The 26,674-nt window shown below is 54.4% G+C and overlaps 2 protein-coding genes across 6 annotated transcripts; one reads left to right on the top strand and one right to left on the bottom strand.

Annotated features, from left to right (window-relative positions):
• Obsl1 (obscurin like cytoskeletal adaptor 1) lies at window positions 1-26,674 on the top strand. 4 transcript variants are annotated; one of them, XM_051190520.1, is made up of 20 exons: window positions 1-1,684; window positions 2,842-3,111; window positions 3,189-3,440; window positions 3,585-3,887; window positions 4,039-4,335; window positions 5,883-6,155; window positions 7,788-8,060; window positions 8,678-8,950; window positions 11,666-11,938; window positions 12,596-12,871; window positions 12,946-13,233; window positions 14,229-14,498; window positions 14,633-14,905; window positions 15,820-16,086; window positions 16,872-16,984; window positions 17,541-17,697; window positions 17,862-18,023; window positions 18,337-18,441; window positions 18,758-19,027; window positions 26,544-26,671. In XM_051190520.1, exons 1-20 carry the CDS (start codon window positions 673-675, stop codon window positions 26,552-26,554), a joined length of 5,418 nt encoding a protein of 1,805 aa, XP_051046477.1. In that variant the 5' UTR covers window positions 1-672; the 3' UTR covers window positions 26,555-26,671. The 4 variants fall into 4 exon arrangements, with proteins under 4 accessions (XP_051046477.1, XP_051046478.1, XP_051046480.1 ...); XM_051190521.1 differs by lacking the exon at window positions 26,544-26,671 and adding an exon at window positions 19,635-19,712; XM_051190523.1 differs by lacking the exon at window positions 18,758-19,027 and having other exon boundaries at window positions 26,544-26,674.
• Tmem198 (transmembrane protein 198) lies at window positions 19,922-26,104 on the bottom strand. Of its 2 annotated transcripts, none has more exons than XM_051190527.1 (5): window positions 26,012-26,104; window positions 25,568-25,704; window positions 22,514-23,089; window positions 21,087-21,289; window positions 19,922-20,767 (listed from the first exon to the last, which is right to left on the bottom strand). In XM_051190527.1, exons 2-5 carry the CDS (start codon window positions 25,611-25,613, stop codon window positions 20,630-20,632), a joined length of 963 nt encoding a protein of 320 aa, XP_051046484.1. In that variant the 5' UTR covers window positions 25,614-25,704; window positions 26,012-26,104; the 3' UTR covers window positions 19,922-20,629. The 2 variants fall into 2 exon arrangements, with proteins under 2 accessions (XP_051046484.1, XP_051046483.1); XM_051190526.1 differs by having other exon boundaries at window positions 25,500-25,704; window positions 26,012-26,101.

Below are 26,674 nucleotides of genomic sequence, written 5' to 3'. Positions count from 1 at the left end.
AAAGACAGAGAGAGAAGACATCAGGTACCACAGGTGCCTGAGTGCTAAGGTTGGACAGCCATGAGCTCCTGAAAGTGTCATTTGTCAGGAAGACAGAATGTCCCAACCCCCTCAGACTTTCTGGGGCTCCTTTCAACCCCAGCAGCTGCTAGGGCCAACGTGGGAGGGAAGACCTGGGTCTGGGGCTCTGGGCCGAGGGCAGGTGGTCCCGCCTGCTCTATACTTAGCCTGGAGGAGCCAGTCTGGGCCCTTGTCCTCCAGCTGTGTCATCAGAGAATATTTTTGGGATTGACAGCTGCAGGCGCCTCTGTCACTCAGGCCCAAGCCTGGCCGGCAGTTGGGGACCTGGCGGCTGGAGGTGGGAGGGAGGAGGGGAAAGAGGCCCAGGCTGTGGGAGGGGGCTGGGAAGAGAGGCTCCCGGGAGCAGGAAGCCAGGCCGCCGGCAGACTAGGCTGCAGGGCCCCTCGCTGCACAAGCAAACAGGAAGGACTGCCCCCTGAGCTCTGGGCTCCGGGCCCGGGAATCGCCGCCCAGCAGGGCTGCAGCTCGGATCGAGGGGAAGGAGGCGAGCGGTCACCGGAGTTCCGCGGATCCCCGCGCCTGCTCCGCCACGCTCCGGTCTCGGCTCCCGGCCTTCCCGCCCGCCCAGGCGTGCCATTGGCAGCGGCCGCGATGAAGGCTGGCTCGGGGGATCAGGGGAGCCCCCCGTGTTTCCTGCGCTTCCCGCGGCCCGTGCGGGTGGTAAGTGGCGCCGAGGCCGAACTCAAATGCGTGGTCCTAGGGGAGCCGCCGCCCACTGTCCTGTGGGAGAAAGGCGGGCAGCAGCTGGTGGCCTCGGAGCGCCTGAGCTTCCCGGAAGACGGCGCCGAGCACAGCCTGCTCCTGAGCGGCGCACTGCCCACCGACGCCGGGGTCTACGTGTGCCGCGCCCGCAACGCGGCCGGAGAGGCCTACGCGGCGGCCGCCGTGACCGTGCTGGAGCCCCCCGCTCCAGAGCCCGAACCCCAGTCCTCTGAGCAATCGCTGTCGCCGCCGGGCGCCGGGGAGAGCGCCCCGGTGTTCCTAACGGGGCCCCAGTCCCAGTGGGTGTCGCGCGGGGCGGAGGTGGTGCTGACGTGCCAGGCGGGAGGCCTCCCGGAGCCCAAGCTGTACTGGGAGAAGGATGGGATGGCCTTGAACGAAGTGTGGGACAGCAGCCACTTCGCGCTGGAGCCGGGCCGGGCCGCGGGTGGCCAGGGTGTGAGCCTGACGCTGCGCATCCAGGCTGCGCGCCTGCCCGATTCCGGGGTGTTCGTGTGCCACGCCCGCAACGCGCACGGCCACGCGCAGGCCGGCGCGCTGCTCCAAGTGCACCAGCCCCAGGACAGCCCGCCCCAGGACCCGGATGAGCCCCCGGTACCCGTGGTGGAGCCTGTCAAGTGCACACCCAAGACCTTCTGCGTGAACGAGGGCAAGCATGCCAAGTTCCGCTGCTACGTGATGGGCAAGCCGGAGCCCGAGATCGAATGGCACTGGGAGGGCCGGCCTCTGCTCCCCGACCGCCGCCACCTCATGTACCGCGACCGCGACGGTGGCTTTGTACTTAAGGTGCTCTACTGCCAGGCCAAAGACCGCGGGCTCTACGTGTGCGCAGCGCGCAACTCGGCGGGTCAGACACTCAGCATTGTCCAGCTGCACGTGAAAGGTAGAGCACAGTGCCTTCAGTGCCCTCAGAGGTCCTCCATGCTCTTGTCCACCTCCGTATCCTGGGGAATATTGAATTCCCGTTTCCTATCCATGTCCCACCCTCAGGGATGTGGATTTAGACGTCCCAAGTACACTTGTGGAATGATTAGCAAACAACCCACTAAAGTTGGAAACCACTAAAACCACTACATTTAGGAATAGATGACTATGTGTAAACTCTCATCCGTTGCTCTTCTAGGCCTTCTTTCCCAACTGGATTCCCATCAGTAGCTTTGTAAGAGAAAAGGAGCATTTTATGGGCGTAAATAACTAAGTCTAAATTTATGACATGCTAATCGGTGAGAACAAGGGGGCTGCTGTATGAAAACACACATTTGGAGTGGAGGCTGTGTTCATAGCTTCAGGCCCGTGCAAACCTCCCTGAAGCAACTCCTCATTCACGGGGGAGATAAACTCGCTAGATGAAAAGTACCCAGCAGTGTCTATTCTTTCACTAATCTGCTTGAGTTTGAAAGAAGATGAAAGCAAAAGAGCTTAAAGAAATAACTAATTTTTTTTTAATTACCTGACATGTTTTCAGTACTCCTGAACAGAAAACACAGAGAAAACAAAATATATACTAAAGTGACACTGGGAGCTAAAATTCTCCTTCATAGGACTTGATCACAACTGGGGGGGGGTTTACGGTTTCACTAGCTGTTGCCTAACTTTCTCCTTCCGAGGAAAACATGTGGGGAAGTTCCCTTGTGTCCTGCCTGGCACTTAACCAAGTGTGGGGTACCTGAGCTGTGGCAGTGTCCTCACAGGCGCAACTCAGTGTGCCCAGACTTGCCAGACCAGTGCTAGAATGTCCTTAAAAGTAAGGAAACATCTCCAAGTGGCACTACAGAATTGGGGGGAAGTTGTAGAGTTAGGGGACAGTTTGAAGATCAAGGATCTGGCTCAGCTCTTGTCCTTCCTCTCTCCATTTAACACACAAGCAAACTGATGTGTCCAAGATGATACGGTGGGTGAGCACCAGGGTCAGGCTGGAAATTAAGCCATCCAACCGCTGGGAATTTTGGCTGCCACCCAGCCTTCTGGGAAGAGCAAGTAGAGTATGGTACCAGACCTCCTGTTTCTCCTGAGCCTTCTCTTGCTCCCCTCTTTCTACAGAACCCCGCCTCCGGTTCACAAGGCCCCTCCAGGATGTGGAGGGCCGAGAGCAAGGGATTGTAGTGCTGGAATGTAAAGTACCTAACTCTCGAATCCCCACGGCCTGGTTCCGAGAGGACCAGCGACTGTTGCCCTGCCGCAAGTATGAGCAGATTGAAGAGGGTACTGTGAGGCGGCTCATCATCCACAAGCTGAAGGCAGATGATGATGGTGTCTACCTGTGCGAGATGCGGGGTCGAGTGCGCACTGTGGCCAATGTGACAGTCAAAGGTCAGCTGGCCAGTGGGAGGAGGCTGAGACTGGTGGTGTCTAGATCCTGAGCTGATGGATTCCCATCCACATCACAGGACCCATCCTGAAGCGCTTACCCCGGAAGCTTGATGTCCTGGAGGGAGAGAATGCAGTGCTTTTGGTGGAGACCCAAGAAGCTGGGGTCCAAGGCTCCTGGAGCCGTGATGGGGAAGAGCTACCAGCTACCTGCCAGAGCAGTTCTGATCACATGCATGCCCTGGTCCTCCCAGGGGTGACCCGAGAAGATGCCGGGGAAATCACCTTTAGCCTGGGCAACTCCCGTACCACCACTCTGCTTAGAGTCAAATGTGAGAGCATGAAGCCCTATAAACAGGAGGGTCAGGGCAGGAGGGTAGCCAGTTGCCAGGTCCTGGGTTGGCAAAGTGGATTTAAAGCAGAGTGTTGGTGAGGGCTTGTGCAAGGCTCGGATGAAAATCTCGGCTCTGTCTCAGGTGTCAAGCACAGACCTCCTGGGCCCCCTGTGTCGGTTGAGATGTTCAAAGGCCAAAGGAACACAGTCTTGCTGACATGGAAGCCTCCACAGCCGCCCCCAGAGACCTCCTTCATCTACCGCCTAGAGCGGCAGGAGGTGGGGTCTGAAGATTGGGTCCAGTGCTTCAGCATTGAGAAAGCTGGAGCCGTAGAGGTGCCCGGGGACTGTGTACCTGCCGAGGGTGACTACCGCTTCCGCATCTGCGCAGTCAGTGAACATGGCCGCAGTCCCCATGTTGTCTTCAATGGTTCTGCCCACCTGAGTGAGTTCATCTTTTGCCCATCAGTATCTGTACCCCAAGTCATGCCCCCTTTTTTCCGAGCCTTAGTCTTTAATGGTGTTTTTCCATCCACCAGCTTCTGCCCTCTCTGGCCCTTTCTGGTTCTAACAGCAGTACCCTGTCTCTGTTCCAGTACCCACAGCTCGCCTGGTGTCAGGCCTGCAGGATGTGCAGGTGTATGATGGGGAAGATGCCGTCTTCTCCCTTGATCTGTCCACCATCATCCAGGGTACTTGGTTCCTTAATGGGGAACAGCTCAAGAGTAATGAGCCAGAAGGCCAGGTGGAGCCTGGAGCCCTGCGGTACCGCATAGAGCAGAAGGGCCTGCAGCACAGACTCATCCTGCAAGCTGCCAAACACCAGGACAGTGGGGCCCTGGTAGGCTTCATCTGCCCTGGTGTGCAAGACTCAGCTGCTCTCACTATCCAAGGTTGGTACTGGAGGACACCCAGGCAGATAGGTTCAAAGCACATGTTTTGCCTGTTTCATATTGGGCTAGAAGAATAAGGGGCATTCGTGATGGGCTCCAATTGAGAGTTCAGAGGTTGAGAAGGCCAGTTTCAACTCACCAGTGTCATTCCTGTTCTTTGGATTGTTTTACTTTGCGGTAATTCTGTCACGTTGGGCTGGGGTATAGCTCAGTGATACAACACTGCCTAGCATATGTAAGGCCTTGGGTTCAACTGGAAATCAACAAAAAATAACTATATGCTCTCTCATTTGGGTGACATGGATCCTGACCCTAGTCCCTGCCTGTTTTCTGTCACCTTGTCTGATTGCTAACACTGTCTCCTAGCGGTTCACCTTGAGCCAGGCACAGCCCTAACCACTTGACTTGGGTAATTAGCACAAACCTGTTGATAGCCCCATAAAACAAGTTCTTCTGTCATTCCCATGTGGGAAGATAGGCACAGAGAAGTTAAGTAGTCTGGCTACACACACACACACACACACACACACACACACACACACACACACCTACCTACCTAGCTGTCTTGCTATTGCTAGAGAACCTGGGGCCTTAGAACGGCAACTTCCAGCATCAGAAGTAGATAGCAAAGGCACAAATTATCAAGAGCAGCATTTCTATATTGTAACCCAGGACTACTAACACTAGAGGCACAAGGAATTCTTTAAGACTTCTTAGGTGTAATAAAAGCTTAGACAGTGGCCTGAAAGCCTAACTTGGACTGTTTTCTGTTGCCATAACAGAATTGTTGATGCTGGGGACTTTTGTTTAGCTCACAGTTCTGGAAATTCAAAGTCCAAGGTTGGTCAGCCCCATCAGTTCATTCTTTAGTGTCCCTCCCTCCGACCTTTCACTAAGTCAGAACATGACGAAGTAGAAAGGCAGTGAGATCAGAAGGAAGCGAGTGTGTAGGGTGAACTTGCTTTGCAGCCCTGTACTCAAGAACTGACGGGGGGGGGGGGGGGGGGGCTTTGAGAACTCCTCCCACCAAGCCTACCACCTTTTACTTTTGCCGTTTGTTCTGGACTTTTGTTGGTGTTGGTGGTGGATGGTTGGTTGATGGGTTGGTTAGGTGTTTTGTGTTGTGTGTTTTGGGTTTGGTTTTAAGATGTGTCATCTCCCTGCACCACCACACCCAGCCCCAGGCTTTCCTTCTTAAAGGTTCCAAACACCCTGAGGACCACATCTCCATCACATGAACAGTTCAGAGACAACTCAGATCATATCCAAACCATAGCAAAGCACAATCCTTTTTTTTCCCCAAGTACAGGAAATTGAACCTAGTACCTTACGTGTGTGCTTGACCGATGCCCTGCCTCTGTCCTCTTCCCCTTTGACCTAAAACATGTTTTTTAAAACCCTGACCGATGGCTGGGCTTTAGTCAATCACAGCAGTTACCCTCCCCATGCATTCACCCCTACACAAGCACACATCCTGGGAAAGGGATGCATTTATTGGAGCAGAAGAGACCAAAGACATTACAAGTGACAGCTTTCTCTCCATGCAGAAAGCCCAGTGCACATCCTGAGTCCCCAGGACAAAGTGTCACTGACCTTCACAACCTCTGAACGGGTAGTGCTGACCTGTGAGCTCTCAAGAGTGAACTTCCCAGCAACCTGGTACAAGGATGGGCAGAAAGTGGAGGAAAGTGAATCTCTCATAGTAAAGATGGATGGGCGCAAACACCAGCTGATCCTGCCTGAGGCTCAAGTCCAAGACAGCGGTGAATTTGAATGCAGAACTGAAGGGGTCTCAGCCTTCTTCAGCATCACCGTTCAAGGTCAGGAACCATGCTGGCCTTTTCCGCCTGACGTTGATTCTGGGAGCTTTGTAACCCCTGCCCCTGTTGGCTTGGTGGAGATCCACTTATAAGAAGGGTATTTTATTTGTTTTATTTTGTGGTGTTTGGGTGTGGCCTAGGGCCTTGTGGGTTCAAGGTGAGTACTGCTGAGATACATCCCTGGTCTTGCATTTACCTCTTTAATCTTGTGTATCCACATCATCAAGCATACTTGCCCACCAGTGCATGCACCCCTCTGCTGGGTTGGGTGAGGACGCTGAATGCAGCTGAGGGAAGAAGGGCTGGCATTTATCGAGTCCCTATTCTGGGGCTAGAGCCATACTAGGTAATTTGTACCTATGCTATTTTGTTTAATTTCCACAGTTCAATAAGGTGTAATCTCAACCAGGCAGTGGTGGCGCATGCCTTTAATCCCAGCACTCAGGAGGCAGAGGCAGGCAGAGCTCTGTGAGTTTGAGGCCAGCCTGGTCTACAGAGCGAGTTCCAGGACAGCCAGAGCTGTTACAGGATTATTGTGACTTCACTGTCATCACATAGCCAACAAAGATGGTGGCTTTTACCTACAACATGTGGTAGTTGAAGTGTGCAGAAATATTAAGTATATTGGTCCAATGGTTCACATAAGACAGGAGCACAATAGATACTTGTTGTCAGTGCATGTTCCCAGGTCTCCCGGGATATCCAGAGTGGAAACATCCAAGACTGAGCCTGGAGGATCTTCTTTTTAAAAAGCTGACAGTAACTCAACAAGGTGATGCATGTGGATTTGAGGCCAGCCTCAGCTATGTGAGACACCATCTCCGAAGAAGGGAGGGAGGAAGCTGACTCTCAAGGAGGGTGGCTTAAGAGCTACTGATCCCTTTGTGCAGAAATCCATTGCCAGGAGACTTTGTGATCCCAGCTTGAATATGTCCTGTGACAGGGAACTCATTACCCATATTAATCTGTTTTCTGTCACTGTAATGAAATACCTGAGGCATTCATTGAAAAATAGAAAAGATTTGTTTGGGGGATTCCAACCCAAAACCAAGTGGACCTATTGTTTTGAGACTGATGGGGAGGCTGGATGACAAAGGCAGGGTTGTATGTGGCAGAACAAACTACTCATCTTCGTGGTCAGGAGATAGGAGGGGAAAGGGGTGCATGATGACAGGCCCCAGTGACCTAAGGTTTTCCCATCAAGTCACGCCATACATAACACCATGATAGCACCAGCCCGGCCTGCAAGCCCTTAACATCCAGACATTGGAGGCATGGCCTGAATGCAAAGCAGAGCACTGTCCAGTGGCCTAGTTGTTTGACACTGGCTAAGTCATCCTCCAGGCCTGTCCTTGTGAAGGAAACAGTAAACTCAACCATGTGTCTGTGATTGTGATCTCCCTTCAGTCTCTGTCACTACTGGATGCCACTCAGCTTCCTTTGGGGAATCTATGGATCACTCGGAGCCATGCCAGCAGGGTGTCGTGTCATTTTCCCCCAGACTCCTGCATGCCAGGGCTCTGGTGACCCCTCTCCCTGACCACCAGTGTCCTCCTGGGTAGAGACATGTCTCCTGCCCTTGAGTCTCCTGTGGAAGGTGGTGTTTATCATCTGTCTCTGTCTCCCATCCAGACCCACCAGCACACATCGTGGACCCCCAGGAGCATGTGTTTGTGCATGCCATCACTTCCGAGTGTGTCATGCTGACCTGCAAGGTAGACCAAGAGGATGCCCCTGTGCACTGGTACAAGGACGGGCAGGAAGTGGAGGAGAGTGACTTAATGGTACTAAAAAATGAAGGACCCCATCACCGCCTGGTGCTGCCTTCAGCCCAGCCCTCCGACGGGGGCGAGTTTCAGTGCGTCGTGGGGGACGAGCGTGCCTACTTCACTGTCACCGTCACAGGTGGGACTGGCTAGAGCAGCTAGACACACTCCTGTGTGTCACTCTTCCTGGGTGTCATTCTTCTAGCCCCTGCTAGCCTCCCTGCATTGTCTACTCCTGAGCATACTACTGGTTACTCATCCCCCGAGAGCCCTGCCTTCTCCATCTTCCAGGAGTCCCCTGCTAAGAAGGTTCCTTAGGGGCAGCTGTTCTGTTATAGAGCAGGTGGTACCAGGTGTGGAAGGGGTTAAAAAAAAATCTCAGAGGGCTGTAGGGGGACCCCAGTTCCACCTGGGACCCAACCTTCTTCTCCCATGTTTTATTTTTTTATGCTGTCCTTGTCTCATCCCCAGAGAATGTGAACTGTTCCCACAGCTAAAGTTGACACCCCAGCCCCCATTATGCTGCTCGCACACAAAACTTGCTGAGTTTTGGAGATCGTGGTCCTGTCGTTCTGACTGTGGTGGCTGTGTTCAGGAGTGTGTGGCTCTAGCTGTGAGTGGCCACCTACAGAGGGCCTTCTCCTTCAACTCATGGCAGACTTTCCAAGTGTAGGAGACAGGCATGGACCAGGTAGGGTATCAGGGCACCCCAGTCCCACGCCTTCTTGCCTAGCAGCAGATGTCTCTGTCCTTCAGATGTTGCCTCATGGATCGTGTACCCCAGTGGCAAGGTCAGTGTGGCAGCCGTACGCCTAGAGCGTGTGGTGCTGACCTGTGAGCTGTGCCGGCCCTGGGCTGAGGTACGCTGGACCAAAGATGGAGAGGAGGTAGTGGAGAGCGCAGCACTGCTTCTGGAGAAGGAAGACACCGTGCGCCGCCTGGTGCTGCCCTCCGTCCAGCTTGAGGACTCCGGCGAGTACTTGTGTGAAATCGATGATGAGTCGGCTTCCTTCACTGTCACTGTTACAGGTGTGGGTCCACCCCAGCCCCCAGAGTCACCAGGGGACCACCCTGAGAGTGAAGGGTATTGAGTGGCTCTTTCCTCACTGCTAGCTTACTGGTGTGAGGGAGGGAAGTGTGGGTTGAGGATGCATGCACCAGGGTCCCTGGAGAGAACGTGGGACCCCAGTTGGAATAAACAGTCCTTTCTCCGGTGTCAAGGCCAGGTCTAGCATTGCTTCACCAGCTCACTGTCCCATCACTGGGCCAGGTGCCTGGCCTGTAGGTCAGGGAGCTGCCAGACTAGCTAGGAAGACAGTCGTTAACAAGGGGTCGCAAATGGGGAGTCCCTGGGGCTCCGTGCAGCCCACAGATGTGTGTTTTTGACCTGCAGAGTCATACCAAAGTCAGGACAGCCCAAATAACAACCCGACGTTATGCATCCTCTTGAAAAAGCCGAAGACCCGGCGCCTCTGGTCCCGTTTTCCCCCATGGCGACGAACAGCTGGCACCGAGTAGCAGCTGCCCCATAATATGGGGCCCCCGTCCCTCTGTCCCACCCTCCCTGCCGTTCCTCACACCTCTCCCCAGACCTTCTGAGCTATTGACTTGACCCTACTTGGCCTCTGCATTTTGCAATCCCTGTTTTAAACCAATAAACACACCAATAAACACTACAAGACACCTGTGATAAGTTTGTTAGGGTCGAGGGCTCCCCAGAACAGGCAGGCAGGAAAGACCTGCAAGAAAGTCACCCGGGTGATGTAATATAGGCTTGGCTCCATGTATTCAGCAGCCTACGAACAGACATGCATTTCCTTCCCAAGACCCCCACTACCATCTGACATGTCAGTTTAGGCTGTCCAGGTCAGCTTAGAAGTCCTGGGGATGGCGGCTGCTATCCTGGTCAGGGTAATGAAGATATTTACTTACTCTGTTGTAGCTAAGTTGAGTTAAGGGCTGGGCAGGGAATATTCTGGGTTGGGGAGGTACAGGGTAGCTACAAGTGATGGTTTAAGCTAGAGATGGTAGTAGGTATTTTTTTTTTTTTTTTAACAGTTCTGGGCATCACAGAAGATCCCCAATAGTAGCACTGGTACAGCTAACCCATTGTTCATGGCCCTGTTGCCTTCTTCCCCGGCCTGCCTGAGGAGTCATGCCCAGATCAAGCACGTAGGCACTTCCTCTCCCCATACCCCAGTTAGTGGGATCAACAGTGACAACAAGGCTCTGCACACACTCTGTTGTACCTACACTCTCCTGTTCCCAGTCCCAGCCAGACATAACAGCCACAACCACAAAGCACCGGGTACCCCACAGCAAAGCTCACACCAATTCCCCACCTCCCCTCCAGCCCAGAGTCGATCAAGTCCCACACCAAATGGGTTCTGTTGTCATAGCTTAGCTTCCCTGCAACTCTGCCCCAACCTGCTCCACAGCCTAAGAGGCCGCCTTCTGTAATCTTCTGGCCTTGTCATGACTAGATCAGACACTTCGATAAACGAATTCCACATGTAGAGGTGTGTTACATGAACCCAAGGCCACCACCCTACCGCCAAGTGCTGTGCTTGGGTTCCTAGGTGAGCTGAAAAATCCTAGTCAGGGAAGCTAGCAGTTCTCCAGCCCGGCCACAAGGGGGCCAAGTGTACTCTAGTTTGGAAACTTTATTCCCAGGGGAACAAGAGGGCATGGAACTAGGGTAAGCTTGGGCTTGCTGAGCATCTAATAATATTGACTTGGTTCCTTTTCTGTGTTTGGGGATGAGATCCCTGAAGCAGCATGTAGCGTCCCTGGGAAACTTCTAGACAGGTGTTAGCAACTCTGGTGTATAGAAACAAAAAGCTTTCCCTAGTTGCCACAAGCCTGGGCTTGGATTCCCTCCTACTGCCAGCAGCAGAGCCTGCCTGGAACAGAAAGTGCTTTCTCCTGCCCCAGGGAGCTGTAGTCATCTGTGACCTGAAGGACAATCCATAGCTTAGCTTAATCATTCTGTGCCTTAGTTCTTTGATCTGGAAAATGAAGTCACCATAGTACTTTCCTCCAGACATCACCGTGACGTTAACCATGCAAAATGCTTAGAGTCATTGCTAGAGCATTAGGAAGTATCTGTTCTTACACATCCTGACCATCCCTTATGCACAGTTTTGAAAGACCCCAAACCCTTAAAATCAAGTTTAAGGTTCAGCAGTCGTCTGGTATGGTGGTGTGCATCTTTAATCCCAGTCTTGGGAGGCAGAGGCGGTAGAGGTCTGCGTGTTTCCGGCCCATCCTGGTCTACACAGTGAGTTTCAGATTGGCCAGGGCTATGTAGTGAGATCTTTTATCAAAGGAAAAAAAAAAAAAAAGGAAGAAAAGTTTGGCAGTCAAATTTATTTCACTAAAGCTAAGTTTAACTGCTGCATATTTAATTACTCTTTAATTATCTGGGAGGGCTAGTATATCAGTATCTTTGTGAGATGTGACTGTAAAATTTTGCTTTTACACAGCAAAAATGTTAATGGGAATAGTTACAAGCAGTGGGGGCAGGGCCTGAAGGTGTCCTCTAAATGAGAAATGCCTCCTTTTTTAGATTCCAAAATATTTTGATTTCTGTAAAGGACTGGCGCTAGGGATTTCAGAGGACAGACTGGAGACCTATTGTTACTTACTATTGTGCTACTCAGTACTTAGGACTAACATTACCACATGGGCAACAGGGCCCCAGCCCTGCCAGTTGGTGACAGCTTTGTTTGCCCTGCTCCACAGAGCCTCCTGTGAGGATCATATACCCCCAGGATGAGGTGACCTTGGTTGCTGTGAGTTTGGAATGTGTGGTGCTGACATGTGAGCTGTCTCGAGAGGATGCTCCTGTGCACTGGTATAAGGATGGGCTGGAGGTAGAGGAGAGCGAGACCCTGGTGCTGGAGAGTGATGGGCCTCGTCGCCGGCTGGTGTTGCCTGCTGCCCAGCCAGAGGATGGGGGCGAGTTTGTGTGTGATGCTGGAGATGACTCAGCCTTCTTCACTGTCACTGTCACAGGTGGGTAGTTTCTGTGGGCACTTCCAGAGAGGTAGAGAAATAGGGCGCTATGGGACAGGCATCAACTAACCTTACTTCCCTCATCTTAGGGTCCCCCATTTCTCCTTCCCCGTCTCTCTGCTTCCCAGCGTCCTCAGCTTTAACCATTAGAGAAATCAAGCTGCAACAGTGAGCACAGGCCTGGCGAGAGGGAGCCCAGCAGTTAGGACCACTCGTTCATTTAGCAAATGCTTATCAAACAACTAGTATATGCTGGGCACTATCCTAGACGCTGGGGTACAGAGTGAACCAGTGAGCTACAGCTTTCTGTGCTTGTGGAACTCACATCAGGAAGGGATAGACAGTCAGTAAATAAATAAACAGAAATGGTTTATCAAGTAACAAAAGGTAAGTGCGTCAGAGGCAGAGCATAGCAGGGGAGGAAATTGGGATGGATCTAGAGAGGGCTGACTTGATGGATTTGGGTATGAGTCTGACCTGCCTCTGTGACCTTGGGCAAATCCCTTTCCTCATAGGAGCCCTCAGATCCTTAGCTGTAAAAGTATTGGCTGAGGGAGAGAGAGGCCTTGAATCAAAATCGTGCTCCCCCACCAAAAAAAAAAAAAAAAAAAAAAAAAAAAAAAAAAACGCGTGTTCTTGTCTCTGCCCACTCACCAGCCCCACCAGAGAGAATTGTGCATCCAGCAGCCCGATCCCTGGATTTGCAGTTTGGGGCTCCAGGACACGTGGAGCTACGCTGCGAAGTGGCCCCGGCGGGGTCTCAGGTGCGCTGGTACAAGGATGGGCTAGAGGTAGAGGTGTCAGATGCACTGCAGCTGGGAGCTGAGGGGCCTGCCCGCACTCTCACCCTGCCCCACGCCCAGCCTGAGGATGCCGGGGAGTATGTGTGTGAGACCAGAGATGAGGCTGTCACCTTCAACGTCAGCCTGGCTGGTGGGTGTGCTGGGCCAGCCTGGGGTGGGGAGGCAGGGGCTGACTTGGGCTTACAACCAACTTTCTTTACACAGAGCTCCCAGTGCAGTTCCTGGCCCCAGAAGCAGCCCCACGCCCTCTCTGTGTGGCTCCTGGGGAGCCAGTGGTGCTGAGCTGTGAGCTGTCCCGAGCAAATGCACAAGTGTTCTGGAACCATAACGGCAGCCCCGTGCAGCAAGGCCAAGGCCTAGAGCTGAGAGCTGAGGGTCCTCGCCGAATCCTCTGCATCGGGGCTGCAGACCTCGGTCATGCAGGTGTCTACACCTGCCAGACTGGGGCAACTCCAGGGGCCCCAAGCCTCAACTTCAATGTCCAGGTGGCTGGTGAGTACAGCCTGGGCAGAAAGCCTTAGTAGCACCCCATACCCAGGGCTCCCCCACTTTCCTAGAACACCATATCCGTCGCCTTGCCCTGTTTGAGCCCCAACTTGCCTTCCTGCCCTTCTCATTGCCCTCCCAGTGACCCCTAGCTCTGACCCCACAGAGCCCCCGGTTCGGGTAGTGGCCCCCGAGGCAGCCCAGACGAGGGTTCGAAGCACCCCAGGCGGGGACCTAGAGCTGGTGGTGCACTTCTCCAGGCCAGGGGCCCCTGTGCGCTGGTACAAGGACGGGGAGCGCCTGGTGAACCAGGGGCGGGTGCAGCTGCAACAAGCCGGGGCCAGGCAGGTGCTTCGGGTGCGGGGGGCACGGAGAGGGGACGCTGGGGAATACCTGTGTGACGTACCCCAGGACAGTCGCGTCTTCATCGTCAGTGTGGAAGGTAACAGTGCATCCCTCACACCCATTGGTTTCTGACACCCACAAAGACCACCTCCTATCCTTCTGGGCTCTTCTCATCTACATTTCAACCAACTTGCTGTCTGTGGTCGCGGCCAGTGTGGGCATGACCTCACCCTGAGAGAGTAAACTCCTTTTCCAGGACCCTAGCATGCCATGTGGCCCAGCAGATAAGAACAGGGCCTCTAGAGTCAACTTGTCTGGGGTCTCTGCTGTCTGGGAGTTGTGTGACATTAGCCAACTTGATTTCCTTCTCTGAGCCCCAACTCTGAAATGGGACAGCAGATAGGTTTCTGTGACCATTAGATATTACAATAGAGCCCATAGTAAATGACGTGGGAAGAGGTGAGCCAGGCTGGGATTGCAGGGAGCTTACTAAGGAATTGGCATTCTGGTCTTGGGGAGAACCCCCATGACCAACACAGAGTAGACTCAAGCTGTAGTAATAGGTGGGAGAATGAGGGCTTGCATCGTGAGGAAGAGGTGGAGAAGGAAAAAGGGAGGAGGAGGTACCCAGTTCACTGCCTCACCCCTCCTTCCAGAGCCCCCACCAGTGAAACTAGTCTCTGAACTGACACCGCTGACGGTCCATGAGGGCGACGATGCCACATTCCAGTGTGAAGTTTCACCACCAGACGCCCAAGTCACCTGGCTACGCAATGGGGCTGTTGTCACTCCAGGGCCCCAGCTACAAATGGTCCAGAATGGTTCAAGCCATACTTTGATCATTCGAGACTGTCAACTCAGAGACACAGGGACCGTGACTGCACGCGTGGGAGCCACAGATACAAGCGCCAGGCTCCATGTCCGAGGTTTAGTGCTGCTGAGAATAAAATACCCCATTCCCTGTAACCTCCTCACAGTTCTGGCTTAGAAATAGCCAGGGCCAGCCTTCAAGATCGGGGGGGGGGGTGCTCCATGACCTCCTTTTTCTCTTCCCTAACAGAGACAGAGCTGCTGTTCTTGAGGCGTCTGCAGGATGTGCGGGCTGAGGAAGGTCAGGATGTGTGCCTTGAGGTAGAGACGGGCCGAGTGGGTGCACCTGGGGCCGTTCGCTGGCTACGAGGTGGGGAGCCCCTTCCCCTCGACTCTCGCCTGACCACTGCCCAGGATGGCCATGTCCACCGCCTCTCCATCCATGGCGTCCTACTTACTGACCAGGGTACCTACGGCTGCGAGAGCCACCATGATCGCACCCTGGCCAGGCTCAGTGTGAGGCGTGAGTGCCCTGTCTTCTCCTAATTCATCACCTACTGGCTGGCCCAGAGTCCCTGAGACCCCCCCCCACCAAAGTGCCCCTTTCTGCTAAGGAAAAGTGTGTTCCGGCCATCCCAAACAGGGGTTAGGGCCTGCAGACTACCTGTTCAAAGCAAAACCTCTTTCTCTAATGTTTTCTGGTTACCTCAGAAGTCCAACTGGACTTTGCTTTCCATCCCCCAGCTTCTAAGATGGCTTTGCCAGCAACATAAATGTTATACTCCAGAAAGACTCTGTATTTATTCTTTGAAGGGATGGCTGGCAAATAGCACTTCTCACTCACCACCCCATGCAGGAGCTTCTCTACTGGTTAGCTGTGTAACCTCATACCGTCTCTCTCAAACAAGTCTCCCTAAAGATGAGGTTCATCTCTATTCTAGAGACTTTGAGGAAGTTAGCGCAAATGTCAGGTCTTGGTGGCCGGCTGTGACCGGCGATATGTGTTCATCGAAGTATAATGCAGAGCTTCACTGCTCTTTATCTAGTGCAAAAGGGAAACAAGGGAGAGAAAAAGCCAGAGCAGTTGCCAAAGATCACACAGTGCCTGCACAAATTATGTATTAAACTCAGGCTCCAATCCCAGTGGGTCTGGCTTCAGATTTCCCATTCCTTCCAGTGTCACAGAGCCCCACACTTCTCACCCTCCCCCGAAACTCTAACACCATCTTCATGTGTTTTCCTAACCCAGTACACCTCTCCCCTGACCAAATCTAGCCGCTTGTGTCTGCCACCCACCCAGTCTGAACTTCTGTAGTCAGGACCTTCAATTGAGTGCTGGGGGAGGGGGGTGCAGAGTGCTAAGGGGTGAGTGAGCCCCTGAACCCTTGCCCAGAGCTCCACCTGGCATCCTCACTCTCTCCTTATCTCCCACACCAGCGCGGCAGCTGAGGGAACTTCGGCCTCTGGAAGATGTGACCGTCAATGAGGGGGGCAGTGCCACCTTCCAGGTGGAGCTGTCCCAGGAGGGTGTGACTGGAGAGTGGGCCCAGGGTGGAGTCCGGCTGCACCCAGGGCCCAAGTGCCACATTTATTCAGAAGGCTGTACTCACAGCTTGGTGCTCAGCGGCCTGAGTCTGGCTGACTCAGGCTGTGTCTCCTTCACTGCGGATACCCTTCGATGTGCTGCTCGGCTCTCAGTGAGAGGTGTGGCCTCTGGGCCCCTGCCTGCTAACTTCCCGTGTGACCACTGATCTAACAATGTGGCTCCTACTGACCACCCTGCCAAAGTGCAGAATCCCTGGACCCTTTGAACCTGTGTGACCCTCACAGAGACCACGTGCGTGTATGACTACCCAGTTGCCTGTAGCCCTGCAAACTGTGCTATCTTGAACAATCCCATGCCTGTATGGTCCCTCTAGTCTGCCTACCTGGACATGGACCCACTGACTACTCTTATTCTGACTCAGTGATCCCCTTTTGCTGCCAAAGTGTGCCCCTCGTCGGCCTTCTACTCAAGCTCCACCAGAGTGCGCTAGGACTAATTCTGCCTGAGGGCCCCCATTTTTCCAGCCCTCATGATTAATCATGGAGGTGTGATTAATGTACCTCAGTGCTCTGTGGAGCTTTTGTGCTCTCCCCGCAAGCCCAGTGTCTTCAGCTATCCATTCCAGCTAGGTGGTCGCTGCTGTCCGCGCATCTATGAGTGATCTCTTTGGCATCTCTTCAGCTTGTGCCATTCCCCTCCAACCTCAGCACGCCCCCTGCTGACCACCTCACAGTGTGACTCCCAGTTAGTCACTCCTGCGCCATTGGCTGTCTGGCCCCGCGGTGTCTCCCGTTCTGCACTTCCTGTCCTCCGATGTCCTCACTCACTCACTCACTCGTGGCCTCCGCTGACCACCTGCATGTGCCTGTCCGTGTGTTGTGTGCCTGGGTCCCCATTCCTCACTCACCCCGCCCCTTGGTGTTTCTCCCTTACCCACTCTCAGAGATCCCGGTGACTATTGTGCAGGGGCCACAGGACCTAGAAGTGACTGAAGGCGACACAGCCACGTTCGAGTGCGAGCTTTCCCAGACTTTGGCTGATGTTGTATGGGAGAAGGTCAGACAGAGCATGGCCCTAGTGCAGACCTATGGACCTGACAATAATTCGGGCAAGAAACTAACACTCACTGGATCTGCGAGACTGGCACTAGGCTAAGATTGATGGCGCATTTAATGCTCTTTAGTCCTTTTAACACCCTGGGGAGGTACACCTCGTTATCACCACATTGGTTATCTAAGGAGTAGGTGCTGTGGGATGGATGAACCGAGTTAGTTGCTCAAGGGCAGACAAAAGGGGTAGAGCCCATGTTGGAAACCAGTTTTAGAGTCCACACTAGGCAGGGATGGGGTGGGGGTCCCTGCAGAGCTCTGGGCTTTCAGTGCCATTGGTGTCAGTTCTTGGCTGTAAAGTCCCCAAGGGATGACACTTTCTCAGAGAAGTGATCAGAAAGGGAAAATGTGGGACAGTCCAACCCTAGCAGGGGAACGCAGTGAACCCTCTGGTGAGCATCTGGCCAGCTTGGCATGCTCAGAGGACACAGCCACCTTCCAGGGCCATGGCCTCCAGCGTCTTGCTGAGCTCAGTCTGACCCTTTACAAATCCCCGCCCTTAGGATGGACAGGCACTCTGTCTCAGCCCGCGGCTCCGACTGCAGGCTCTCGGCACGCGCCGCCTTCTACTGCTGCGGCGCTGCAATTCCTCGGACGCGGGAACCTACAGCTGCGTTGTGGGGACAGCCCGCGCCGGGCCTGCGCGCCTGACAGTGCGCGGTGGGTACCCAGGGGTGCCCGGGCTGGGTACTACTTTGGGCGCCTAGATTGCGGAAGAGTGTTTCGCAACAGTTTACTAGCTTCTAGTAAAGGGGCGGGGCGGGGCGGGGGTGTGTCCTGCCCGTGTGCCCCGCCCCCGCCTCACGCCCACGGCTCCGCCCCAGAGCGGGAGGTGTCTGTGCTCCGTGAGCTCCAGTCCGTTAGCGCCCGCGAAGGAGATGGCGCCACGTTCGAGTGTACCGTGTCGGAGACCGAGACCACCGGGCGCTGGGAGCTCGGCGGCCGCGCCCTGAGACCCGGAGGCCGCGTCCGCATCCGACAGGAAGGTCTGGTCGCTTTCCTATCCTCTGTGACCCCTTGTTACCTTGCCCAGGGTTCAGGCAGGCCCCGCCCCATTAGGATTAGCTCCGCCTCTAGCTCGAGCAGGCTCCGCCCCACGGCCCCACTACCCTGGACTCCCGGGCTCCCGGACTTTCCTCCGCCGAATCCTGCCAAGCTCCCTTTCGCTTCCTCTCTCCAATTGCGCGCACCGACACTTCCGAACACCATTTGGAACTGCTCGGGTGCCAGCCTCGTTCTCGAATCCTCCCGGGAAGCAGCTTAGGCCTCACACTACCTTCCTCCCACCCCCACCCCCAGGGAAGAAACACATTCTGGTGCTGAGCGAGCTGCGAGCCGAGGACACGGGAGAAGTCTGCTTCCAGGCGGGACCCGCCCAGTCCTTGGCCCGACTGGAGGTGGAGGGTAAGCTTCTGAGGCGAAGGCGACAGGGAAGGGCATCATCTCCGGTCCCGGGACTGACTGACTGGCCGCTGGTCCTAGAGATGCTGCTTCCTTCATCTCTCCTCTTCGAGGGGCTCCCTTGGGGCAGGTCACAGAGGGCAGCTCATTTCCTCAAGAGCAGATGGAGAGGAAGAGACTTTGAGCCGGGCATGCGGGGAAACCGACTGTGGCACGGAGGACTTGTGCCAGAAGTGGAGGTCGTAGGCAGGGAAGATGCACCTGTCCTCTAGGGGCCATGCATGCCCTTACTAAGCAAGCCCCTGTCTCCCAACCGCAGCGTTGCCTCTCCAGTTGTGCCGCCGCCCACCTCGCGAGAAGACGGTTCTGGCGGGCCGCAGGGCAGTGTTGGAGGTGACTGTGTCCCGCCCTGGAGGCCACGTGTATTGGTTGCGGGAGGGGGTCGAATTGTGTCCGGGAAACAAGTATGAGATGCGCAGCCACGGCCCCACCCACAGCCTAGTCATCCATGACGTCGGACCTGAGGACCAGGGCACCTACAGCTGCCAAGCGGGGCAGGACAGTGCTGACACACAGCTGCTAGTGGAGGGTAAGTAAAGCCCAGTGGGTGGAATCACCGGAACAGGAGGCTGACCAGACAGGGGTGCCATCTGGAAGCTTCAGTGCTGAGATACACTGATGGGAGGTTTACGTAGACTTGGGAAAGTCTCTTGGCAGTAGATTCTGGTGCATGTGGGGAGCAGGGGAGGGGCTGGAGAGATCACACCCAAGGCTGAAGAGGAGAGGGAGCCCTGAGGCTCAAGAGAACTTTCTCTGACCTTCCTGGGACCCTTCCTGCTAGGGTTCCTTACTTCCTCTGCTTCTGGTGCATACTTGTTTCCCCCAGAAGACCCCATTGCTACCAGTATCTGTAGCAATGTATCTCACTACCCACCACTTCTGCTCTCCTAAGTGGGTTCAACAGCAGCCTGGGCAGCGACTTCCATTTTCCCCTCATTCACATAGGAGGTACCCACTGTACCCCAAATCTTTGCATATCTTTCACGCATTTTGCTGTGTGTTCCACCCTACCTGCCCCCACAGACACCCTTCACAGAGGCTCTGCAAGGGTGGGACCCAGGCTCTGCCAGGGGGAAGAAATTGGCTTTGCCCTAGTGTCCTCACCACCAGTCCCACATGCAGCCATCCTTCTACAGGTGACTAGAGGACTGAACCAGACCAAGCGGGTGCCCTCGGACAGTGTGGAAAGAGATGTACCCTTATACTGGGCATGGTGGGAAGGAAGGAGCCAGAGATATCAGGAAACAAAAATAATAAGAAGAATAAAAAGCTACCATTCATACCCACACCTGTGTGTGTAGCATGGAGGGCAGGCCATGCTTGGAGCCCCTGTAGCCAGTGACATAGCTCTGAGGCTGCAGGGCTACCAACCTGGTTGATGGAAGTACCTGTCAGTTACTGAAGACATCTGGCGGAGGCCAAATAGTTTGGCACATTTATAAAAGATGTTAAACCGGGTGGGAGGGGACAGAAGCACGAGGTGTCCAGGGTGGCATGGCAGACACCAGACATGCACCGTGCATTTAAGCCCTTCTCCCTCCCCCCTCCTCCCAAACCCAACCCAGAACAACACTCCCCATCCCCATCCCCTGCCACTGCCCTTCAGGCTGGTGGCTTTGCAGAGGCCAGGGGACCAAGGTGACGGGTGCTGCCATTAGCTCCATGGACAATGACAAGAACCCTTAGATGAATGAATGGCTGGAAGGCAGAGCAATAGGGGAAGCAGGTAGGCCTCCTCCACACAGACATGCAGGAGAGTGGCCCTTGGAACCCCAGCAGTGGACAGGAGGCAGGCTGGCCCTGAAGAAGCCCTGCCAATCAGAAATCTAAGGCAAGAGTTCCGGTGTCCCCTCAAAGCCTACCCCTTCACACACGCATAATTGGGCAACCCTGAGCACATCCCAGTGGGGCTCACATCCCGAGTCCCTCGGGAGCTTGGACCGGAGCTTCTCCCTCAGGCCAGGCCTACCTAGCCTGAGACACAGCCTCCCTTCTGGTGGCTGGCCAACCCTCTCCAAGGAGGGGAGAGACAGCCAAAGACTACAGGGCCTTGCAGCCTCAGTAGTGGCCTGGCAGGACTCTCCGTGCTGGCAGAGCTGGTGACTGCAGAGTCTAGACAGTGGGAACATGACTACACCCGCACAGGGGGTCCCGAGCAGGCTGTCAGTGGACCCCGGGACCCATACTCATAGTCCGTGTCCGTGGGTGAGGCCATGAAGGAGCTCAGAGAGCTCCCAGTCTGCCGGTCCCGGAAGCTCTGGATGTAACTCTGTGGGGGAAATAAGCACAGCTGTAAGTCCTGCTGCAGAACCACCTCTCCCTCCACCACCCAGGCCTGACATCCTGGCCTGCATAAGCCCAAGAATCTCCACACTGAGTTCACCACCCTCAAACACACCATATACCATATTCATTTAGTATCAGGAGTTGGGCATCTACACAGGTGGATCCATTGGGACCCAGATGTAGAGGTTTTGATGGGTAGACAAACACAGGCCTTTAAGGTCAGTGTCCCTTAAGAAGGCTCAGTCCTGCATGGTCAGTCTACACCCTGCCACCCTGGAACTGGAGGGTCTCTGGGGCCTCACCGGGGAGAGGACATCTCCATTGAAGCGTTTGATGGGCACTGGCCTGCGTCTATAGGCAGGATCCGGGGGACCAGGCCGTGGAGGTGCCCGAGGACCTCGGGGAGGAGCCCGAGGGGGTCTCTTTTTCCTCCTCTTCTCCTTGCGTTCTTCCTGCTGCCGGATCCGCATCAGCTGCACTCGCCTTCGCTGCCGGCTGATGACCACTGTAGAGGGGTGAGCACAGAAGACTCACATGGCTCCTCCCTGAGCCCTCTCCCCCCCCCTTCTCCTCAAAGGGCTTTAGGCTTCCACAGTCCCTTGCCTATGACCCCAACTTCTACCCTGTTACTTCCTTTCCTGATTTCCCACCTCCAAGATGGCACACCCCAGTTTTTCTTTTCTTGCAAAGGCCTGTATGTGCAATACCCCCTCTGCAACTGTTGTAGCTGTTCCAATCCTAAGGCCTTGGGTGACCCCCAGGCCAGCTGCCATCATCTTTCAACTGGACAGCTGCTTCTAGCCACTGTCTCCTTTCTCCCCTTGCCGCTCTCTAATACAGCGGTTCTCAGCCTGTGGGTCTCCACCCCCTTGGTGAAACAACCCTTTCACAGGAGTTGTGTAAGACCATTGGAAAACACAGGTATTTACATTATATTTCATAGCAGTAGCAAAATGACAGTTATGAAATAGCAACAAAAATAAGTTTATAGTTTTTTGGGGGGGGTCACCACATCCTGAGGAACTGTATTAAAGGATTGCAGCATCAGGAAGGCTGAGAACCACTGCTCTAATGTGTTCTTCATTCCCCAACATTACCCTATGTTCTTGCCTCCCCTACTCCAAGCCTTTCCACGGGCATCTCACTGTCCTAACAAAATTCAGCCCAGAAGGCGGGTCTATACCATCAGCCTATCTCACGAACTGCGCCTGCTCCAAGCAGCCTTCCTTGGCCACTCTTAACTACGGTTGGCTCCATAGAATTACAGTTTCATAATACCTTGTATCACTCTATACCGCTCGGCACAAGCTCGGCACACACTTTGCTCTTTTGTTTGCATATTTATCATCTGTGTCTCAGCTGCCCTGGGAGCACACCCAAGAGCATGGACCCATCTCTGGTAGCTTTTGTTTGTGGGCTTGGGAATCAAAGTTAGAGCCCTTTGCATGCTGGGCAAGCATGCTACCACTGAGCTCCGTTTCTTTCACCTCTGCTATGTCACCCCAGTGCCTGGAATGGACTTGACCTACAGCCAGGGTCCCACACGTTCTTTTGAGTGACTCCTGTTACTTAGCCCATTTTCTTAGACTCTGGCCAAGTCAGCGTTCTAATTGAGGCCTTCCAGTTTTGGTGTGTATAGCTTCTGTCCTGACTCACTAACCCCTCAACCACCCCTCCCATCTCTGTCCATCCCTTCTTCCCATGCCCACCCTAGCCTGTGCCCTCTCACCTTCTGTGTGGGAGTCCCGCTCGGTTGTCACCCTCCACTGCACCAGAACACCCATCAGGCTAAGTAGGGGCCAGAGTGCCAGCAGGGCCCAGCTCCGCCAGCAGAGGGGAGGCACAGGCGCGGCCCGCAGTCGCTCCACTACGTAGCGCCCCAGCAGTAACAGTTCAGCAAAATAGTCTGCAGCAGTGGCGATGAGAGCGGCACCGGTCACAGCAGTGGCAAGGGTGGTGAGCAGTCGGGGCCAGCGCAGCGTGAGCAGGGCACAGAGCAGGCCGCCTCCCAGCAGCAGCCCCAGTGGGCCCCATACGGAGCCAGGCTGGTAATAGGGTGCAGAGCCCAGCAGGGCGGCAGCAGCGAGCAGCAGACCAAGCAGCAGCCCCACTAGGAAGAGGCCCACGCTGCGCACCAGCATGGCTACCAGCCCGCAGAGCAACCCAATGCCCAGTGCGATGCCTGCGCTTGCTCCAGCGCTCAGCTGCGTCTCCAGAACCCGCTCTCGGTAGCACAGCAGGAAGATGACCACTGAGCCAAACAGCAATCCAGTGAGGAAGAGCACTGCCTTGAAGCAGCGGTAACCTGGAGGGGAAGAGGGCCAGTGGGGGCCAAAGTGAGGTTTCCAGGCTGGAAGCCAGAGGGCTGGGAACATAAAGGCACAGGGGAATCTGAGACATGGGTGCTAAAATAAGAGAATTGGAGGTCACAAGGGCTCAGTGGTGGAGCTAGAGGTCAGGGGGAGCATGTAGATGTTTGCTGGGAATCATTGAGAAGACATGTAAATAATGCTTTGCAGTCTTTGAGGGTCAGAGTTAAGGATCACTGGGGTTGAGTAAATCAATAATGGGGCAATAAGGTCTCTGGAATCATAGGGTTCAGAGAGATCACTCAGTGGAGTCACAAGGGGATCAACAATGGAGTCCCTGGGGCCTCTGAGGAGGGACTACTTAGAGATGAAGATCTGGAAGTCAGAAAAAAAATGTATAGGGGTGAGGACACATAGGTTCAGAAAGATGAGGTCTTTGTGTGGTCATAGGGCTTCATAGTTAAAGCACTGCTGGGAGCTGAGAGAGAGCAGAGCTGTGTTTGGGGAGATGAGGTCTTTGTGTGGTCATAGGGCTTCATAGTTAAAGCACTGCTGGGAGCTGAGAGAGAGCAGAGCTGTGTTTGGGGAGATGAGGTCTTTGTGTGGTCATAGGGCTTCATAGTTAAAGCACTGCTGGGAGCTGAGAGAGAGCAGAGCTGTGTTTGGGGAGATGAGGTCTTTGTGTGGTCATAGGGCTTCATAGTTAAAGCACTGCTGGGAGCTGAGAGAGAGCAGAGCTGTGTTTGGGGAGATGAGGTCTTTGCAGATGAATGGACAAAAGTAGAATCATTAAGATTATTAAAGACAAAGGGGGAACACTGAGGCCAGAGAAATGGCATCACTATGTGTGGATGAACAGTCTCCTGACTGGCGTTACAGGGAGGGTGCTAGGACCCATATGGGGTTGTTAGGAATCCTAAAGGTCTATGTGGAAAAGAGTTTCAGAAGATGGGCCGATAGGGACCTTACACCCATGAGCAGTACTTGAAAGAGGGAAGGGTATAGATCCCGAACAGCTGGGAAGGTGGAAGTCAGAGTTGGGAGTCAAGGGCAGTGAGAGCCAAAGAGAAAGATAGAGAAAAAAAGGGAGATTTGGCCCCAAGAATGGGGGTATCAGATCCCAGAAGGTTCTGGAGTCAGAGAGGAGCAGAGTTTAGAAAAAGGCTCTGAATCCCAGGGTAGGAGCATCCAGGATGGGTAGGATGATACAGGAGCCAAGGATAAGGAATGAAACTATCCAGAGCACCATGCGGAGGGAGTGGGTACACAGAGCAGAGGGCGTGGAGATCTTTGAAGGTCCATTACATGTCCTAGACCCTTGTGGGGGAGCATTTCTCCTGCCACCCTTCAAAAGTGTAAAAGACCATCTGACCCACACCCCATATTCCCAACTATTCTCACAGGAAGTATAGAGTCTGCCACACTGTGGCAAACCTGCTAGCCTTTTTGCCCAAACTGATTCTGACGCTTGCGATCCTCTTAGAGGCTTTCTTTGGGTCCCTACTCACAGAAGGCAGTCTCCACTGTGAAGTTCTATAACTTTCTGAGGAATCCACAGGGCACTTACTCTAAGTTGCCACTAGTCTATGTGATTGATAGCTTAGTGGAAGTGAGAATAAGGTATACTTTTCTCTAAGGAAGGTAGCCAAGACCTTGAGAGCTGTCAACTGGACCCACATCATCTGTTCAACTGAACTACCGAAGTTACTGCTTACACACACACACACACACACACACACACACACACACACACCTCTCACCATATAATCCAAACTGGCCTTGAGCTTCTGTTCCCCTGCTCCAGCTTCCTGAATGCTGAGATTACAGACATACCACGCCCTCCCCCATACAACTCTTCACAATAACCATCCTTATGGGAATCTGCCTTGTAGGCGATCTCCATGTGTGTGACTACCATCCAGCCCACACTAATATGTATCACAAGTGTGAATATTCCAGGTCTCGCCTCCACCATACAATATGCCCTGCTGTAAGGGACCATGTTTAATCACCATGCTAAGTGTTTCCAATGTCCGCTTAGCCTGGTGATCCAAACAACATCTTCATGACAATAGCCACTATTCTCTGAGTACCTACTAATTCATGTCTATATGAGACAAACATCGTTGCCCTTGTCCAGGTGAGAAAGCTGAGACTCAGATTAACATACAGATTACATCACAGTGACTAACATATAGAGCCAGGATCAAACTCAAACAGCCTAATTTTAAAACCTATGCTCCATAGAATCTAGTGTGAATAATCTACAAATATATCTGGGATCAACAAGAGAAAGATACAGCTATTGGGGGGGGGGCGAGATGGACTGGAAATTTGGGAGACACCAGAAAAGGAACCTCGGGGAAACAGTTGAGGGGAACAGGTGAGGAATGAGGGGGATCTCACCAAAGAAGCAGTAGACGACTCCAAACAAACAGCACATGATGCAGACGAGGGCCGGCAGTGCCTGATACCTGCGCTCCAAAGGCTGTTCACAGGGTGCACCCCAGAAGGCATCATCTGGCTCCGGGGGCAGCAGCTGGAACCGCAGAGTTTCCATAGTACCAGGCATAGTGCTAAGAATGGAAGAGGGTCACCCTCCCAGGTCAACCTGATGGGGAGGAAATTGGGGTCAAGAGTCAATCGTGGGTCTCCACCAGGATAACAGAGCTAGAGAGGGAATTCAGCAAGGGCACAGTGGACAAAGGAATGGTGCCCACATCAGGCAGCTTGGGAAGCGGCTCTGGAATGGTGAGCAAAGACAAAGGGAAACAAGTGCCTGGCTAGAGGCAGTTGGGGTGGACTTAAAAGAGGCACTAGATGGGGCCAGACGAGGGTAGGATGCTGCTGGCAAAAAAAAAAGAGGCAGCCCGTACACCATCTGTGAGAGACTCAATTTGGAATTGTCCAAGATCTACCTGGGCTGGAGGTGGCCTGAGCTTCCGAGCAAGAAAGGCTGTTCAGGGGCCGGAGGAGTCGGGGTTGTGGGACGCCAGAGACTCCTACGGGCTGGGGTCCGGTCAAAGTCCGCCGTGCGACGGGGGCTACTGGGCCGGAGAGACAGGTCTCTGTGCAACGTCGTCGCCGCTCCACCTCTAACAGCGGCTGGCACTGCTGCCCCACGGCCCCGGAACTCGGGCCAGGTCCGGGGAAGGGATAGGAGCAGGAGCAAGAGCAGGAGCTCGGGCTGCCCTGGAGCCGCGGCCCCATGCCCTGAGCCCGCCGGCGGCCTTTGGTGCTGATGGACAGCTCCGGCCTCTGCTCCTGACGTCACTCAGGGTGCACCATCCAGGCAGGGGCGGGCTGCTTCTGACGTCACCCGGGACGCACCAACCACGCCGGGGGAAGCAGGGGACTCCTCCCCCGGCGTCTGCCTCTCCGGCGCTGAGGAGGGGGCACTTCCGGGGGTCCTTCCCCTTTAACCTCCTCCCCCTCCTCCCTCTCCGGTAGCTGACGGCTGAGACCCCACCTCGGAGGCGGGGCCCTCGCTTGACACGTCGGACAGCAGCCGCCGGGGAGGCCGGGACGCGGAGCGCAGCTGGAGGGGCAGCGGACCAACGCGGGGGTTCCGGCTTTGCTGC

Source organism: Phodopus roborovskii, unplaced genomic scaffold (genome assembly GCF_943737965.1).
Source record: "Phodopus roborovskii unplaced genomic scaffold, PHOROB, whole genome shotgun sequence".
NCBI classification, from domain to species: Eukaryota; Metazoa; Chordata; class Mammalia; order Rodentia; family Cricetidae; genus Phodopus; species Phodopus roborovskii.
This window is presented reverse-complemented; position numbering and strand designations above follow the sequence as displayed.